This window comes from Lacerta agilis, chromosome 6 (genome assembly GCF_009819535.1).
Source record: "Lacerta agilis isolate rLacAgi1 chromosome 6, rLacAgi1.pri, whole genome shotgun sequence".
Classification (NCBI taxonomy): domain Eukaryota; kingdom Metazoa; phylum Chordata; class Lepidosauria; order Squamata; family Lacertidae; genus Lacerta; species Lacerta agilis.
In genome coordinates, this window is record NC_046317.1 from 52,658,096 (window position 1) to 52,678,578 (window position 20,483).

The window sequence follows — 20,483 nt, forward strand, 5'->3', positions numbered from 1 at the left end:
GGCTTGCCTGAACCCCTCCGCCCTCATTTTGAATCGTAACCATACTCAAAACTGTGTGTAATTGCAATTGTTCACATTTTCCTCTACCTCTGTCTATCCTTTTTTGAACCCCTCACAATCTCTCTCTCTCTCTCTCTTTTTAACCGCACTGAACAATTTGGCATCGTCAGCAAACTTAACTACCTCACTGCTGAGCCCTAATTCCCTAGATTACCAGTGAACAAGTTCAAAAGCACAAGTCCCAAAATACTGATTCTTCTAGGACTAACTTTCTACAACCCTCCATTGGGAAATGTATTTCCACAGGTTGTGGCTCAACCAGGAGGAGCTCATCCTAAGATTTAAGCAGACAGGCTGGTCTAGCACAGATTCAGGTCTTCTTGAGTTGTTCATGGCTTTATACGTTAACAACAGAATCTTAAAACTGGCCCAGTAGCAAACCAGTGTCGATCTTTCAGCAGAGGTTTTGCAGGACTGCAATAGGCTGCTCCCATTAGCAACCTAACAACCGCATTTTGTACAAGCTGCCCAACATAGAGCACACTACAATAGCCTGGTCTTGAGATTACCTGCACATGGATCACTGTGGCTGAGCTATCCCTGTCCATTATTTGTTGATTTGTAAACACAAGACATCCATCTATGCAATTTCCATAGCATAAACAGTGCCTCCATTTGGCTTCCCCACTAGGCATACTTTTATTTACTTGAGCTGTACCTTTAAGACTTCTCCCGGCACAGATGGTGGTGACTGGAAATGAACTGGTGTGTTGATGGCAGGGGTTGGAGCCATTGGCATCTGCTGCTGTTGCTGCATGTAATGCATCATTGCCTGCTGCTGCATGCGCTCCCGTTGCTCCTCTTGTTGGACTTGCTCTCGCATGAGCTGCATCCGCAAGCCAATTCGCGACGCCATGGCGGGTATTTTGGATTTATCAACGTTTCCCACGGGACACTTAAAATCCTGAGAAGGAAAGTAGAAGGATTTAGGCACAAGCATTCAGCATCAAAGGAAGGCTATAAAATGTGGCCTTTGCCTTTATAGCAGAAATATTGCCATGGACTGCGAAATATGCACCTGAATTTTACCAAGACTGAAAGTTGCTTAGCATAAGTGATTCTGTAATAGGTACAGCAGCAGCAAAACTCTAGGCTTGACTGTGTTAATGGACTTGAGCTTAGTGTGGACACTCTATGACCCCACTGTTGCTTTATGTATCTTTTCTAACATCTTTCGTAATTCTAACATCTTTTGTAATTTATGCAAAACTGACCAGAACAAAATACGTAATTCTTTTTTCACCGAACTTTCCCAAATATCTAGTATAATGGTAATTAAAAGCTAGGCAAGATAAATATTGCATGAGCTGAACTGCTATGTCAATTCAGAGTTTCTTGCGGGAGCCAAGACGTTTTTCTAGATCCTAGTTGCACATGAACTACAATCAGAAACTACAAAACAAGAGCAGAACAATAACATATTTTAAGTACTGTATAACAACATAAAGCACATTACTGTTTGTTTTTGTGTTTTGTTTTGTTTTTGCCTTTTACATGCACATTTGAATGAATGTTTGTGTGCATGCACACGAAAGCTCATACTAAGAACAAACTTAGTTGGTCTCTAAGGTGCTACTGGAAGGAATTTTTTTATTTTGTTTTGACTATGGCAGACCAACATGGCTACCTACCTGTAACTAATTTTATGCATTTTAGATGTTCGGGGTGAGGGAATACAGCCCTCGGCTGACATTCATGTGACTCTTCGTCTAATTTCACAAGGGTAGGACAAGCTCATATGAACAGAAAGACACATTTAGGCTCTATATCAGACAGAATTGCAAACAGTGACTATAATTTGTTTGTTCCATTAGATGAAGTGAACTTGCAAAGAGGAGCAGGTGGTCATTTTTCTTTGGCTGTACTGGTCTCTCTCCTCCCCTCAATTTATATGATTCTTGGTGCCCCCCCCCCAAAAAAAACAAATATTTCTTATTTTCACAATAGTTCCTTTTGTTACAGTTGCATTTTTATGGATCTTCTCAGTAGGCACCCACTACATGTCTACTCAGGAGGCTTGTCCACACTTCCACTTGCCCTAACCCCTTCCTCCTGGGGAAATTCACTCTTTACTGCTGAATCAGAGCAAGCTGTGGGGCAAACAGAAAAGTGCTTGGACCTGTGCTTTCCAGGCATGGGACAAGCGAAGTGTGTCGAGCCCAGAGTTAAGTCCAGCTGATTTCAATGGGACCTTCACCTAGCAAAAAGAATACAGATTTGCAGCGCCAGTTCAATAACAGCCACAAAATTGCTCTTCCAAGATGCATGTTAACAACCTAAACAAGAAATCACAGGCACTCCTGAAATCGGGAACAAACTTTCCAGATCGCCAGTGCTTTTCAAAGACTGGACTTGGTTCTTTGATGGCAAGTTAAATGGTTTACTTTAATTTCTTCTTCTTCTTCTTCTAAATATTTTGAAATAAAGATTATTTATTTGAAAAAAAGAAAAAATAATAATTTCTTCTTCTAAATATTTTGCAATAAGGATTATTTATTTAAAAAAAATAAAAAAAGAAAAAAAAATAATTTCTTCTTCTTCTTCTTCTTCTTCTTCAATTTATATAGCCATCTATCAATAAATAGCTTACAAGCAAAACAATGCTAAAAACGAAACACCATATCATAAATAAAATCAACAAGAAAAACAGCAGCGTCCCCGCCAAAAAACTTTCATTAAAGCAGAGACAACATAACACAGCCCTCATTTAAAATGTCTCAATGAGCTATAGCTATCTTTCATGAATTCTTGCTCTCCTTTCAAAAAACACAACCACAAAAACTGCAAACAAAATGGTGTTCCCAGTGTTGGCCTCCTCATTCACTCACTTAAAAAAAAAAAAAGTTTAACATCAAAGTGAGTTAATGATCCCCTTTCCTTCTACATTAATCTTTGCCCTGTAATGACCCGGAAAATGGAAACCCACTGCCCTTATTCAGATTTCTTATCATCTCCGGTCAGGTGACAAGAAGTGTATATTAAACTTTGCTGAATGAAGACAGAGGTGGTTCCCCGAGTCCCTGGACTCCAAACATGAGACACAGATGGAATTCAAGAGAGATAAGGGCCTTGTTTGCTCTGGCATGAGGATGAAATATGGTTCAGAGTATCACTACTTAGAGAACTGCAGTCCTGCCACTTCTTCCCATGTTAGGTATAATAGCCCCAGCCTATGCCAGGATCACAAAAAGATGCTCAGGCTGCAAATAAAGAAAAACACCATAGATAAAAACTGTACTGATTAGATGCAACCAATTTGCTGGAATATGTTGCTAGAGAAGTAAGGGATTAAAAGCATATTTTGATCAGCTAATAAGAATAATAATACAAGCACTTAAGTAAAGGTAAAGGGACCCCTGACCATTAGGTCCAGTCGCAGATGACTCTGGGGTTGTGGCGCTCATCTCGCTTTACTGGCCGAGGGAGCTGGCGTACAGCTTCCAGATCATGTGACCAGCATGACTAAGCTGCTTCTGGTGAACCAGAGCAGCACACGGAAACGCCGTTTACCTTCCCACCGGAGCGGTACCTACCGTATTTATCTACTTGCACTTCATGCTTTCGAACTGCTAGGTTGGCAGGAGCAGGGACCGAGCAACGGGAGCTCACCCCGTTGCGGGGATTCGAACCACCGACCTTCTGTTCAGCAAGCCCTAGGCTCAGTGGTTTAGACCACAGTACCACCCACGTCCCTATACAAGCACTTAGGAGAGGGCAAATACTTGTTTGCTACTACCCAGAAGTCAGGACTAGACCTAAGGGGCTTAAGTTTATTGAGGATAGATTTCAGTTGAGCAGTAAGGGAATTTCAGCAATGGAACCAATTACCTAGAGGGGTGGTGGCCTCTCTCTTGTCCACTGCCCCCTGCAATGTCTCATATTCCAGTGGTCTCCAATATAGGTAGTAATTTTTACTGTCAAACCAGGACTGATTCAGGGGCAAGTCAGTTCTATCGAACAAAGCCCAGTGTTATGAAGTCCATAGTACAGGTAGGAAGCAGAGGCGGGGAATCAGTGGCTTGGCCAAAGTCCACAGCAAATTGATGTCTGAGGTGACATTTGAATATTCTTCTTAAATTCTTATTCTTCTTAACCCTAGAACTGGACACTATATTCCATGTGTAGTCTGACCAATGCTACACTGGGGGAAAATTGTATCTTTGAGATTATTTCCTAGAATAAGCAACTGGTTTATCAGGCATGCAGGATGCTTTTGATGGCTAAAAAGCCCCACACATTTTCATTTAGGTTTAACCCATCCTATGCTTTACAGTACTTAGGCATAGGGAAGCTAGCAGCCATATGTAAGCTCTTATGGTGAATATGCTTTCAGAGCAATTTTGCATGGCCTCCTCAGCACTTCAGAGGAAGAAGCCAGCTGCATTTTCCAGATTCCTAAATATGTAAGCAGGAGTTTACACCCTGCTGGTTAAGCTTTTGTCCTCAAAGCGCCTCAGCTCTTTTACTAGCTGCCTTCTTCAGTCAGGGAGTGTGAAGAGCTTAAAGGCCCTATCTGGGCATAGATAAAGTGATCATATTCCTTCTTGCTGTCATAACACAGGCAGTACATAACAACTGGCACACGATGGTTAGCTTATTCATAGACTACAGGCACTCTGGCTCAGAAATCAGCTTAACCTCAAACAAACTGAAACAAGAACATTCCTTACAGCATAGGAATATATGTTCCAACTTGTGTGATAAGTCTCCCAAATTCATACTTGGGGAACTCTCCCAGGATCCCCCTTATGACCTCTCTAGCTTTTTCATACTCTTCAGAATAGCACCCAGTATCTCTCGAAATAATTGGGACAGACAAATGAGCCAAACACCATCAGAAAGAGAACATCTCAACACATCTCAACCTTAAAATTAATACAGAATGCACTGATTCACTTAGGTTGAACCTATCCTATGTTCTAGGCTTGGGGAAGGTAACAACCATTTGCGTGTGTAAGATCTCAAGGTAAATATGCTTTCATCTCCAGCTTCAAGTCAATGCACAATGCATACAATTTTCTATGGTGTCACTTTTACGCATAAAACATGTAGATGACACATTATGCACATTCTGGTGCATAACCCCTGATCCCTCATGCCCCTGCTTGACCACCAAGGCCATTGGGAGAGTCACTGTTTGTGGTCCTCCATGGCTTGGCTCATATCCACAAGCATCTGTGTGTTCAGTATTGTGGGCCAAATGTTGTGCAACTCCTTTCCAGTTGAAGTAAGAGAGGCACTTACTGAAGACTTAAAATAAAAATTTAAAAACCCTGCAAGCTTTTTAATTGAATCGTGACATTACTGCATGGTTGGACTAGATGATCCTTGGGGTCCCTTCCAACTTCCGTCATTTACAGGTTTGACACATTTTTAATCAGATTGTATGAGGTCTCCCGTACACTGCTTAGAGACAGCTATGATGAAGGAGTACACAATTGCTAAAATAAATTGCTTTAAATAAATTAATAAATGCAAAACAAAGTGTTGTTTCTCCTTAGTACTCCATCAGAGGATTCTAAGCACACGAGACCCGCGGTCAGAGAAATGCAACCCAGTTCCACACTCCCTGTCAGAGTTACGGTATGTGAGGAGGGTGCTGAGATTATGGTATAGATTGCTGTACTTCATGCTCTCTCCGGGTGAAGTGGCCTGAGAGATTATTGCTACAGGAGGAGGTGCCAGGTACTGGGCAGGGCTTCGAGGAGTGTGTGGCAAAGGCAGGGGGCCCCAAGCGATGGGGGCAGTGATTTATGGGGTTCTGTGCCACCTGTGAGGCAGAAGCCAGGGCTGGAGGAAGGAAGAGAGTTTTAGCAGTTGGAGACGGGGGAGGAGGTGCAGAAAGTGTCAGAAGAAGAGGAAGAGACTGTTCTTGAGAGAGGTGGGCTGGCAGAATCCCCCCCCCCCCATCCCTGCCTCTAAGGACCAGGAGAAAAATCCCTTTCTAACACTCAAGGCCTACCCAGAAAATAAAAGATAAGCATGCTTCTTGCTTCAAAATAATTGCTTTCATCCATATGCAAATCAACCAAAAGTCATATGACTGGTTGACTGAGATTTCTTCAAGCAGGTGACATGGGGCATTCTTTTGTTTTGAATATGATGCATCAGAACCGGCACTATCTTATAAGTGAAAGTCCCTTTTGTGTAGGAAGTGAATGAAGAATGAAGAAAGAATTCCTGTTCTCAGTTGCTATTGCCTATGGTCATTTTAAGTGCTCATATAAAAAGTAAATATTCTCTTTTTTTAATCGCTGCCCATTAAATTAGGGGGAGCTTTTTAAATGCATCAAAAGATTATTAAAACTGATAAAACTGATGGTTCATTAAATGTTAGAGCCCTAAGTGTTTCTTTCAGAATCAAAATTCTTAACAATGTACAGCCTTCTAATTTGTTTTATATATATATGTGTGTTTTAAGGAGTGTATTTTTATTTGTTTCAATAAGTTCTAACCTGCTTTTCTTTATATATCACTTTCAAAGCAACTTGCAAAAAAGGACATGTGTGCATCACATTTTGCGTGCACTGCATGCTATTTCTATGCAGGGTAGTGCTCTATTGATGCTGTAATAGTTACAGGTAGGTAGCCGTGTTGGTCTGCCATAGTCGAAACAAAATACAGTGGTACCTCGGATTGCACACTCAATTCATTCCAGGGTGCCGTTCGCACCCCAAACAGTGCACAACCCGGGCGGTGCTTCTGCGCATGCGCGAACTGCGCAGAATGTGTCTGCGCATGTGCGGACATGCGCAGAAGCGTCCACGCTCCATGTTGCACTTCCGGGTTGGTGGAGTAAGCCTACGCAACCCAAATGTACACAACATGGAGTGTGCGCAAACCGGAGTATGACTGTAAAAAAATTCCTTCCGGTAGCACCTTAGAGAGCAACGAAGTTTGTTATTGGTATGAGCTTTCGTGTGCATGCACACTTGGTATCTGAAGAAGTGTGCATGCACACGAAAGCTCATACCAAGAACAAACTTAGTTGGTCTCTAAGGTGCTACTGGAAGGAATTTTTTTTATTTTGATGCTGTATTAGTGCATTAGTGGTGGATTCATTCTGCTTTAGTTCCTTCCGTAAAGATTCCTCAATGCCACCACATTATTGCTATCTGGATGGGCTGTAGCACAATGAAAGTGGGACAAGAAAGGCCCAGAACTTGTGTGGCATAAAAACCTACAGGATGTCAGCAGAAAGCTATGGGATATGAAGCACTGTGACCATCCCAAAGGCTTTGCAGGAATAAATAGTATTGAAAGCAGGATCCAGAAGGCATCATGACCACAAATCAACATGTGTGCAATAAGAAGGACTGATAAGTGAATTCCATTCAGCTTTGATGGACTTATTAACATTTAGTTTGCCCATTTAATCTAAAATTGCATCCTCTGTGATCTCCATTTAGGACATTCCTGCTTTTCTGACTTGTTGTAAGAGAGAGATGTGGAGGGGGAGGCAGGCTTACCTGGCAATGGCAGCAGGAACAATAATTTGAGCACTGCTGGGCAGCTTAGTCTACCCACCATTTTAATTTCTCACAGCGTCCTGGAGAAATGCCCAGCCTAGCACTGCTCAGAGTACCAGGGTGATTTTTACTGTTGTGTTAAACAGGGGTCAGCAACCTTTTTCAGCTGTGGGTTGGTCCACCGTCCCTCAGACCATGTGGTGGGCCGGACTATATTGCGGGGGGGGGGGATGAACAAATTCCTATGTCCCACAAATAACCCAGAGATACATTTTAAATAAAAGGGCACATTCTACTCATATAATAAAAACATGCTGATTCCCGGACTGTCCATGGGCCGGATTGAGAAGGCCTTATGTTGCCTACCCCTGTGTTAAAGAATGGCCCACACCAAGTGTCAGTGGGTTCTGCTGGAGTTCTGGGCCCCTAGCAGTTGCCCAAAGGTGCTGTAGGACACAGCCTGAAAGGCTTCCAGAATTTAAACCCGTTATTTATTCTGATATAGCTACTCATATACAGTACTGTACTGTGCATTCCAAACTAAATGACTGCATGGAGAAAGGGTTACAAATTAGCAGACAGACATGGTTACATCCTCTATATGCAACTAAGACATGTGCCAGTAATATACCACTATGCAGAACCAATTCTTAAATCTGCCCTCAATAATAATCCTTTGACCAGCAAACACCTCAATGACATGGATTATTAATCAATCTGCTGCCTAGGTGAAGTTTTCCCTTTACCCAGGAAGCATACCAAGTCAGACCACTGGTCCATCTACATCAATACAGTCTACACTAACAACATTGCAGCTGTCTGGGGTTTTTAAGTGTTTACCAGCCCTACGGCAAGGATTGAACCCAGAATCTCTGCAAATAATATCTCCATTACTGATCACTATAGCCCTTTCTCCCCACAACCCAGTGCATCCAGCTGGGCTTGAGTGCAGATGAAAGGAAGCTTTAACTGTGTCCATCACTTTGCTTAGGGCAGTGGTGGCCATACTTGGCCCTCCAGCTGTTTTGGGACTACAGTTGCCACCATCCCTGACCACTGGTCCTGCTAGCTAGGGATGATGGGAGTTGTAGTCCAAAAACAGCTGGAGGGCCATTTTTGGCCACCACTGGCTTAGGGAAATACTTTAATTTGCTTTATTTTTGAGGTAGCACATGAGGTTTCATGTACTACAGCTCAATTCATTAGGCACAAGAAGTATTATTCTCACCTGGCGGATTATATATCTGGGGTGAGGAGGAGAAATGCATGTGCACACAAAGTTTAGAGGGGAAAGAAAATGCAAACAGCAGCCAAAAGGCCACAGAATGCAGAGGTACAGTCTGAGATTTCTATGCAAAACACCAGTGTATACAAGATAAAGACAGCATATCTTGTGTACATTTCAGTTTTGCATAGAAATGTCAGAGACTGTACATCTCAGTCTTTTGACCTTCACCTCTCCCTCATTGTGTGTGTGTGTGTGTGTGTGTGTGTGTGTGTGTCTGCCAACTCAGTATAACACTTCAGGTACTGGATGATAAAGTGGACTCTAGCTGGCCCATGGAAGTTTATGGCGCAATCTTTCAAGCCACCACAAGCCCTTTTGTGCATACGAATTGTATGTTTATTCTCCTAGAATTAAATTATTGTTATATTCTCACGGACCACCTGAAAGCATATCAGAAATTACACACAGTCATGGGCCATGTAAGAATCAGGTACAAGTAGAAAGGCAAGTCCCATGAGCATCGCCTCCCTCAAATCCCTAAATCCAGAGATCAGCTGAAGCCCTGTTACCTTCTCCAAATTTGGATGAATTAGCAGTTTAGAAGATATTCTTGGCTTCTTCAACCTTTCACTGGTTCTCAGCAATTTCTCTGCTTCCACTACTATGGGTCTCTTCCCCACTCTTTTTATCTTAAGAGAAGACTCACCAAGGTCACAAAGCAGAGAATTCTATGCAGGTTTCCCCCAAAGGAAATTCCAGCACTCATCACCTCAGAATGAGAACTTCATCTAGAGCAATAGGGCAAGGCAAGCCTAAGCCCTGCATAAAAGACAGGGAGAATTGGAAACCAATAGAGTTTTAAAATAGCCCTGCTGGCTCTGCTTGGCTTCACCCTATGTAACGTTCATCAGCTTCTGCTTTCACTCTGACTCATTCACAGGATGGGCGGGGAAAGAGAACAGGACGACGACTGAAGGAAGGAGTATGAAAACCAGCAGTGGAACCACATGGAACGCTAACAGTAAATAAATAATTTAAATAAATTTAAACAGAAACACCTTATGCATGTCTGCTTGGAAGAAAGTCTCGCTCAGACTTCAATGCTAGTAGGCATGTTTAGACTTTTAGCCTAAGGCTGCAGTCTTATGCTCTTAATGAATTGAGGAAGGTTTATTTTCTGTACTGCACAAGCATTGGGGGATCACAGTGCACAACAGTTCATAGGGTAGGCCACTAACCTCCTGCTGCCACCGCACCACCGGCACGTGACTTCCACTCGCATCCCAGGGCAAAGTTCGCTACCAGGAGCATCTACTTCCGGGATAGCAGAGCTCGTTACCAGAAGAATTCGTAAGGAGGATGGTATATAACACAAGGTTCCACTGTATTGTCAAAGCGTTACTTCAATAATTGTATGTATTTGTGCAACATTTCTCCAATGAAAATAGGGACATCCTACCATACCCTCCAACATTTCTCCATTGAAAGTAGGGACATCCTAAGCAAACCAGGACATTCCAGGATCAAATCAGAAACCAGGACAGCTTCTCTAAATCAGGGACGTCCCTGGAAAATAGGGAAATTGGAGGGTCTGCAGTGGGTTTTCCCAGAGAAAACAGTGGAACAAAAGAAAAACCTATCAGACCCATGCTTGGAAATCAAGAGACAACCAGAAGTGTGGATGAGCCCTCAGAGTTTGCTCTCAAAATCACATCTGGGCCTTGTGATTGCTCACACAATTTACCAGGCCACAACAGCGTGCCATGAAAGAGCCTAAAGTGTGCCTTGAAAAATTAAGCTGCACAAGAAGAGAGGAATGGGTTAAAGCGATACCTGAACGTACACCCACACACAAGGGAAGAGGGAGTGGGCATTCACTAACAGAATGACAAACCTTCACATCCTGATGTGAATCACCACAGAAACAGTTAGTGAAATGCCAGAGTACCAAGTCATAAGCACAAGGCCAGGTTAAAGGGTGGGCTAGGTGGCCTGTCGCCGTGGGCCCGCAGTCTTGGGGGACCCACTAGCATTCTAGACCAACTTCAAAAATGTCATGTCCGTGGCTGTTCTTACAGCATAGTATTTTGTTTCTGCTGTGCCTTACTTAATACATGCTCTCCTTTCTCATCATTTAGTGTCCAAATGCACAAAACGTTTGAGAGAGAGAGAGAGAGAGAGAGAATGTCTGCATTTTCCACTCAGAGCCCACTAGCAAGAGATAGGCTGAGTAGCATTCAAGACGCTTTAAAACAAATTATTTTATATTTGGTTTATAAAATATTTTGGGTTACGTGCACACACGCACGTTTGCCTCCCCTATGCAGATGTCCCAAGTTCAATGTATGGACACCTGAGGGACCAGGTAAATTGTGTGACAATGGGTGGGGCCAGCAGTGTGGATCCACAGCCTCTTGTACTATCCTGAGGAGACCCCTCCATGCAATAAACAGGTGAAGGGGGATTAAGAGTCATTTGCTTCAAGTGCACAATATGATGATCCACTATGTAGTATTTCCCCATGCTTGTATATAGCATAATTTGCTTTACTGTGCATGTGTGCACATATCATGTGTTTTTGAGTTCAGAATAGGCCCAGCTTTCACGTTACGGTAATCCATGGTAAGCAATAAACCATGGCTTACTGTGAACAAGCAGCATGATAGTGCATAGTGCTCAATTGCTCCTGCTTTGAACGACCCGGCCTGGGCCTGGAACTGGAAGAAACAAACCATAAGGTTTGGCTTATTGTTACTTGCATGTGAACCAACGCTAGTGATTTGTTTGTTCCAAACAAAATACAAGCAGTAAGGCAACAGCAAACCTTAGCTTCTCACTCAGGGTTTGTTGGGGAAGCAGCAAACCACAAGCACTGATTTGCGTGTAATGCCAAGCTTCATAGTTTGTTTCTTCCAGCTCCAGGAACAGTGGAGCAAAGTGGGAGCGATTAGGCAGCACGCACTAGTAAGTACTGCAGCTCATCATGGGAAGATACAAACCATGGTTTCCTCTAGAATGAAAACCAAGCCAAACGATAAATAAATAGTGTGTTGTTGAAATCGATCTTGTACTACTACTTACATCTCAGGAAGTGGAGCAGACTGACGATGCAAGTTCAAAACAAATAAATACAGTGGTACCTCGGGTTAAGAACTTAATTCTTTCTGGAGGTCCGTTCTTAACCTGAAACTGTTTTTACCTGAGGTACCACTTTAGCTAATGGGGCCTCCCGCTGCCGCCGCTGCATAATTTCTGTTCTCATCCTGAGGTAAAGTTCTTAACCCGAGGTACTATTTCTGGGTTAGCAGAGTCTGTACCCTGAAGCATCTGTAACCCAAGGTACCACTGTACTGTTTTTAGCTTATCGTTGATTTAAATTGCTTTTTGAATGTTTTAAATAGCTGTTTTGATTGCTAATTTTATCCGTGTATTCTTTTGTAAACTACTTTGAAGTTTGTTTGTTACAAACAAGTGGTACATAAATTTCATGAAATGAAATAAAATCAAAGGTTTGCATTCAAAACAGGATGTGAAGTTTACAAAATAACTCCTATATTCTTCAGTAGACTCTAGCTTTTCCAACTGGTGAGATACAAGCCTCTTTACTATCATGCAGAATTCAGTGCCTCAGCGCAATGCCTTGGAAAGTTTCAAAACAATTCCAAATGCCTGATGGGAAGCCAGTCAACTATCCTGTTTAACATACCATTATTCATGAGCATGCAAAAATCTATACAGAAGGTACTTTGATGAAGCAGCATAATAATCCTTAAATCGCTCACTGGCTTCCTTAGAATACTTATACAGGCATAACAGAGGTATGTGACTTAACTAACTGTGACATTTAATTGACTATTTATTTAGTGATTTGCATCCAAATATGAAGCTTAAACCAATTACCACATTTTACTAGCAACTGCTCCCCCTCCTCCCCCCCCCCCAATATATATCAAAAAACTAAATTGCTGGTAGTGGACTTACCAGGATATTAAAAGGGTTTTACAGCCTATATTCCCATGCTTTCCCTGCTGGTTGCTTTTGTGACTTTTAAACTCTGCTGGGGGATCTCTCTTGCTGGAGAGTGTGTTTAGCCCTGCACTTTGGATCTAGGGATCCAGCCAATTATTTTGTTACTTTTGTTTATTTTTGCTAATTTCCTCCCACAAGTGATCTACAGTCATACCTTGGAAGTCAAACGGAATCCGTTCCAAAAGTCTGTTCAACTTCCAAAATGTTCAGAAACCAAAGCATGTCTTCTGATTGGTTGCAGGAAGCTCCTGCAGCCAATCAGAAGCTGCGAAAGCCCTGTTGGACGTTCTGCTTCCAAAGAACGTTTGCAAACCGGAACACTCACTTCCGGGCTTGCAGCATTCGGGAGCCAAAATGTCCAAGTACCAAGGCGTTCAGGATCCAAGGTATGATTGTATATCTTTATCTATATCATCTATATAGATATAGATATATTTATATCTATATATATTTTCTCCCTGCAATTCCATGGATGCATGCACCATTCTGTGATTACTGGAGCTGGAAGAACCTATGCAGCACTAATCTCCACTTCCATTTCTATGAAAGTATCTGGCCACTGGCTGTCCTGGGTCCTGTGCATGTCTGGGAAAGACACATCATCTGAATGGCCTGAACTTCCCCACTGATAGCCACTTCAAAGTCCAATTGCATCAACAACAACAGAATTGGCATTGACTGGGATAACCACACTAATCGTGGGCAAAGCTCTACTCATTGCCTAGATCTAACTAAGTTTGTGAATAGGTTGCCTGAATCTCACTGCAATCTCTGGTGGGGTCACAGAGGACCAGACAACAGCATCTAATACTCCTGTCCTTGCCCATTAAGTCTCAGACCCTTTTGTGCTGAGCAGAAAACGACAGGAGGCGGCTTTTACCCACACTGAACACACTAGAAGCCTCTGCAGAATCAGGAGTCATGGCAGAAGTCACCTTCAGACCTCCCTTTGCTCAACACAAGAAGGTCTGGAACACAGAAAGCAGTGCTGAGGTAGATGGGGACAAATGGCATGCACAGCCCTGTGTCCCCAACAGAGGTGGATATTTCCTGTTCAGGCATAACACCTGACACATGCAGCTTGTGGCAAATGAAACAGAGCAGCCAAGTAAATATCAGTAAATGTGAAGATACCCAACCAATAGCTGGGATGGGAACCAGAGGTGAATTTGCCCCAGGGACTTCAAGGTGAGAGAAACGTGCATTGCTCGTTCTGCACCTTTTGGCTCCAAACTGCCTCATGTGATCCACATGCCTCATAGAATATTTACCATATTTAAAATACCAGTAGCAAAGGGGACAAAAAGATTGTTGTCTGTTTTACTATAGGCACAAGTCACCTCACAAAAGGATGCTAACAATTTGCCAAAGGCAACATCAGAAAGGCACAGAGAATACCACGGCTGGTGGAGGAGGAACCGTCCTACTGACCACCCTTTCCTTCTTCCAGAGCTGCTGCTCTGTTTGTATGCTTTTCAGATACCCACTAAGGTAGCATTGCACTGTAATGGGCGCAATTAAGGAATTTAATGGTACAGGCTCCAGTCTTTTTCAGCAAAAACTACCGAGAAGGAAGAAAAAAGGAGGAGGTATATAATATACTTGGGATGCTGTCTGTGGAATCTGACTCAGATGTTGGAAATTCAAATGCTGAATGAAGGCCCAAACACTTTTTGGGTTGAAAATCCTCCTATCTATAAAGTGGTCGGTATTCAACCAATGCAGCAGGAGCAGAATTCTATCCTCTTCCACTTTCCCATATTTCGTACTGAGCAGAAAGGAAACTTCTACTCACAATCACAGCTAGAAATTACCCACTCCCAACATGTCCACTGTTATACGTTACTGCTTGACAAATTTATCACCAAATATTCAACCAGTATGTATTGACTTTCTCGCCATTCCGTAATACAGGCTAGCATCTCCTCCGCCCCACCTCCCACCCCAAATAGAAAGGTATGGCTTATTGAATGATGGTCACAGAAAGACTTGTGGCAAAAGCAGAGGCTAAGCACAGCTGCCCCAAATGCCAACCCACTACCCAAATCACTCTCTCATCTTTCCTTCCTTCCTGGGCACCTCATGCCCCAGAGCTATAGAAACTTTTGCAAACTCTTCTTCCTGTGGCTTAGACAGCACACCTGCTTTGGAGGAAACTGAGGCTGGGCCTCAACCCTCCTCCTACCAAGAAAGGCAGTGATTACAATCAGTGCTTTTATGACACCATGGCCTCCAATGTTTGCCAGGCAAAAATTGGGTACACTTTATTTTAAACTGGCTAAGAAAGTGGCTCATCCCCCCCCCAAAAAAAATCTATCTACATCAGAACCCCCTTCTGTTGTAATTAAAGTCTTTAAAAAGTAATAATAATAAAAGCTTAGTTTTTATTTGTCCCCATGCTGCCCATCAAGTCAGAAAAGAAGACAGCAGGAAGTTGGTACCATTGGCACTCCTTGAGGACGGCACAGAATACAAAACACAGATCTGCCCTTGATGAGTTGCTGAACATCCTAGCCTTAGTAACTGGAGCTTCTGGCTAACAAAGAACTAGTGTGTGCCACAGTGAGCTGCATACAAAAGGCGGCTTTGCAGAACTAGACAAGGGTTAAGGCCAGGAATTTTGACAGCAGGGAGATCATTGCCCCTCCTCAGTTCTTAGCCAGTGTCAGCTATGCCAGAATGGGGATAAGCCAATTTGCATTGCCTTGGCCACTCGGACTAGCGTTGCAGTAGAAGCCTCTGGCTTATTTGGCTTGTTTCATACCAAATGCCAAACTAGTCAAGAGTTACAATCCAGGCACTCTTCTTTCCTAAATGCTGAGGATTTGGATCAGTTACATCAAATGCAGGAAAACTGTAGCGCAACCCACAAACATTTCCATTCTTCTTTTGAGCACCTGTTACCAGCCTTCAGACATTCATTTTCCACACACATCCTTCCACAGGAATCATTCTGAAAGTATTCCCGTGGAGGCAGACAGTATACGAAAACCAGCCCTAAAGTTATGGACACCTGATACTTTGCTTTTGATCCTCCATAGGCCAGAGAGATGATACTAAAAAAGGACCCACCCACCCTGCTTTGTGTTTTCTGAAGGAACTATACCTCTGGCTGCCTAGTCTGGGGTTTTTTTGGAGCTTTTGACTGGAAACACTTCTAGCGCTAGTGAATTGGCCTTTATGTAGTGCCAAGTGGCTACTATGCACATCCTGTCATTTTTAGCTCTACGATGTAAGAAGTTTCATCTGCCAACTTTCTCTCCTTTACACAAGAGAGCTAGTGTAGTGTAGTAGTATCAAATCCCCACTCCAGCCATGAGGCTCACTAGGTGACCTTTGGCCAGTCACTGGCTCTGAGCCTGACCTACCTCACAGGGTTGTTGTGTAGATAAAATGGGCAGGAACCGTGTGTGCTGTTTTGAGATGCCTGGAGGAAAGTTGGGGTGGGAAACCCAGCCAGATGGGTGGGGTATAAGTAAAGTAAAGTAAAATAAAATAAAATAATTATTATTATTTATTGTGTTTATGTGCCATCTTTCTTCCTAAAGGAGCCCAGGGCAGTACACAATGCATTGGAAATATTACAACAATAAGAAAACATATAAAAAGATTCAAAACTGAAACAATACAAACGCAGCAGCACAAACCTAGCACTCCTATATTGGAATTATTGAATTTATAGGCTTTGGACATAACATTATGCCACAGTTAATAAAAAACAGAAGCAAAACCTTCTCAACTCCTCATGGCTATGTCGATGGAGGAGAGGGGAGCACATGAGCCCGGGGAGATGCTTGTTTCATTTTAAGCACACTAAACCATGACCTATCATGACATCTGAATATAAACAGCATTGGTCTTTTTTTTAAAAAAGGCTTTCAATAAAAGGACATTCTTGTCCCTTGCCTCAAAGAACCTGGAACAAAAGAACAAAAGTACAAAGACTCAGCCGTGACAATCCCTGAAACGAGATGGAGATGTTGTGAAGATATAAACCAAACTAAACTAAACTCAAATTCAAAAAATCGGGGTGAGGGCCCCGAAACAGCTACAGCTATATATGGAATTAAACAAAAATATATCCAACTAAAATGAAAACCCTCAGAACGAAAACCCTAACGAGATGCCGGCTCTTTTCTTGTTTCACTGGATGTAGTCTGCTTCCTCAGAGGGAAATTAATTATAGAGACTGTAGGACGCTGAACAAAGCTATCAAAGCTGCAAAAAACAAATGAAGGAATAAAGAGCAGTAGGGGGAAATTACTCCCAAACTATTTAATGTTAGTTGAACTAAGGTTAGCTAACCTAAAACAGTGTTGATAACAAGACTCATTACTTTGAAAAAATGAAGCCACACGGGCTCCTACAACAAGCTGCTACAGATACATGATTAAGACTGTCTTTTCAAAGAACCTGGAAGACAAAACGCACTCATTGGGAATGCCACAAGATATAAAACTGGTTGTTACTCACCCAACTGTTAGATGGACAGGGCACCCACAACAGGGCCTCTTCCAATGACCTCAAGGATTGGGAAGGCACATATGGGATGGGAGGAAGCGTTCGTTCAGATGTCCCTTTGGTATGGCTTTCTAGAATTCAGAAAAAGGGAGAAAAGCATGGAAAAAACCAAGATCAGTAACTGGCAGGAAACTGTACCATGTCTTCTTTAAAAGAAAAAGAAAAAAAGCATCTATCCCAGTCATGAAAGCCTAGGTAATGCAGAAGAAAAGCTATAGCATCGCAAATTCATACCAGCACATTCATTCCTAATCCCACCTATTATCCACAGCATTGTAATTTTTCAGGATTCATATCACTGGTCTTAGATACAAGGTTTTAAAAAGTCAAGATCAATTGTTATAATATAATGCCAGGCAAAAAGCTGCTGGTCCCCATACGGCACTTGGCTTTGCAACCATCATTGAGAATGAATTTGTTGGATAGGTAGTAAACACAAGCATGGTACGCTAGAGGAGATTTTGTGGTTAGGGGAAATCCAGCAAGAGCAAGCCATGTATTAAGAACCCACAAATGCCACCATAACAGTCTGCTGCGATTCAAGAAGTCATGAGTTTGTGACACCTGACTTGAAAGTTCATTTCCCACACTGTCACAAGAAGGAATGGCTTCAGATGGCCAAATAAGGGAGATGGCCTTTGATAAAACCATCTGGGTCCATCTGGCTCAGATCTGTCCATGCTAACTGGCAGCAAATCTCCAGGGTTCCTTCTAGGAAGGAGTCTTTCCCAGCCCTATCTAGAGATACCAGGGACATTCTGAACATAAAGAAAATGCTCTGCCCCTGACCTACAGCCCTTCCCCTATCAGCTGTTTACCCATCTGCAGTTTCTCCTGTCTCTAAATTTCAGATGAGAGCATTTTAAAGCTGAGCAAAAAGCTGCAGTCTCTTTTACAGATGTGAAAGCTCAGGAGTGGAAACAGCCCAAGGAAAAACAGGATTATTTCACAGTGCCACCCACAAGGAGGCTGAAGTGCCCAAACAGTTTTGCACACTGAAGAGTCCTTCACACCTGTTCAAAGAGGGCGCAAAGCACAGGCGGGTGAACATCACTGTAAGTATAAGCAGAGAATTCATGCTGGGCAGCATGTCACACCAAAGCAAATGACACCACCAGTTGCAAAGTGAGGAAGATTCAAGCTGCCAGTCCAGGCAGTGCCTTAGATATGAGGAGTTGTTTTCATTCACAGTTCATAAATCTAGCAGCAGACTGTACCTCCCATTACCTTAGCTCAGTTGTACACTCAAGTTAACTGTTGTGCTTGCTCAGGGGAGTTAATGATTAATGCAGTCAAGAGCCATCCCTCCTCAATATTTAGTAAAAAGAAAAGGGGGGGAATCCTCTAGTCATTTATACAGGATAACAAGTACACATGTTCCTTTTTCCTATAGAGCATAGACTGCTAATTCCATCAGATACACCTATTTTGAACTTTTGGTGGGGGTGGGGGAAGGGGTGTCTGATGGCTGCAAAAAATATATTTACCAAGAGGGATAAAAACAAACTTCCAAGAGGCCAGCTACTATATATAGCACAGGCAAAACATCCAGGGGTAGGTTGGGTTACAGATCCCTCACCCTACTCAAGAAGGCCGTGTTGCCAGTCTCCTAAAATCATTCTTCCTTGGGAGGTGATAGGAGACGGATTCTATTTCTAGTTATTGGCTTGCCAGACTCTCTCTCTCTCTCTCTCTCTCTCTCTCTCTCTCTCTGTGTGTGTGTGTGTGTGTATAAACACAACATAACATCTACCTAAAATAAGGATTTTAACTCTTCAAGAGACCTCAAAGAAATCCCCTTGCCTCACATTATATACCGTACATTATGCCTATAAACACACACAGAGAGACATCTTCAGGCCCAGCACTTTTTTGTTATGACACGGGGCACCATAATCTCTCGGTTTTTGCTGCCCATGACACCCATTTTATGCTGGTGCCCAAATGTGAGTGTCAGCACCTACTCATGTTGTTGTTGTTTTTTTAAAAAAACCAAAACGAAAACCCACCACTGCAGATGCTGTGGGGGCCCTGCAAGGCGGAGATGTTCTCTGTGCATATTATAGCCCTAACCCTGCAGAACATAGTACAGGCCAGGTAAGCTCAGAATGACCATCACCGCTCACAAAACTCTACAAGCCGTAGCCCTGAGCACGTGGCAGGCCTGCACTTCCCACCAGCTGCTGGGGGTGTTAGTAGTATGGGGCAGCAGGCAAAGTTAACTTAAGATTGTCAATCTCTTCCGCAACCACAAGGTCCTACCAGCTGACTCTAAGATGAGTAGAGGGGAATGCAGCTGTGCATTCTGCCCTCCCTTCAAGCTGGCAACACTGCTTGGCTCTGGAGTCGGGGTTCAGAGTCAATCTGCAGAAGACAAACCTGCCTAGGATGCCATGGGGGGGGGGGCTGCCACAGTGTCCCAAACAAGTGCTGTCCATATAAGCTGCACTCCCCACTGAGACCAATGGATGCTACCTGGTCGTCATTGACCCATGACAGGGCTTCTCAGTGGCAGTTCCCTCATTACTTGAATGCCCTCCCTTGGTGCGGTACACCTGCCTTCCTCATTAACAATATCCAGGAGGAATTGAAAAACAACATTCACCCAGGCATATGATGGCTGAAAAATACTTTTCCAGAAAACCATGAAATTAGATGTGGCGGTGTGTGTATGTTTTTAATTTCCTGTTAGATGCTCTTAATTGCTTTCAATTTTTAATACCAGTAGGTTTTTGTTTCTAACTGTATCGCTTTACTACTGTGTTTGCTGCCCTGGACACCTTTGGGAAGAAGGACAGGACAGAAATTTAATAAATAAGAATAAGCAGCAGCAGCAGTAGCAACTGCAGGAAGACAAAACTCTGGGAAGGATTGCCCCAGGATGAGATACTAGCCTTACCCAAGTTCTCTTGCTCACTAGTTCCATGGGGGCACCAGGAAAAGGGATATAGTACAGTGGGATATGCTGTGTGAGCAGAGAGCACACGTGTGTGGTTCCCTCTACCAGCCTCTTTCTGCCCTTACATTTCTAGGCAAAATAAATTGTCATCCACGGAGCTTCCAAACAGGGACGGGTCAATTCCCAGGTAGGAAGGAGCATTACTAGCCTTATTAATCCAGCTAAGTGTTTCACAATGGGCAAAATGAGGGCTTGTGATTTTTTTCGGCAGTGCAAC

General features: G+C 43.0%; 1 protein-coding gene across 1 annotated transcript in view; it reads right to left on the reverse strand.

The window, feature by feature from the left end:
* Nucleotides 1-20,483, reverse strand: part of TFEB (transcription factor EB) — a 66,937-nt gene that overhangs the window by 8,500 nt on the left and 37,954 nt on the right. The window contains exons 2-3 of the mRNA XM_033152681.1: nucleotides 17,260-17,378; nucleotides 719-964 (exon numbers count right to left, since the gene is read on the reverse strand). Of these exons, the coding sequence (XP_033008572.1) occupies nucleotides 719-916 (198 nt within the window). The 5' untranslated portion in view covers nucleotides 917-964; nucleotides 17,260-17,378. The remainder of the gene's footprint in view (nucleotides 1-718; nucleotides 965-17,259; nucleotides 17,379-20,483) is intronic.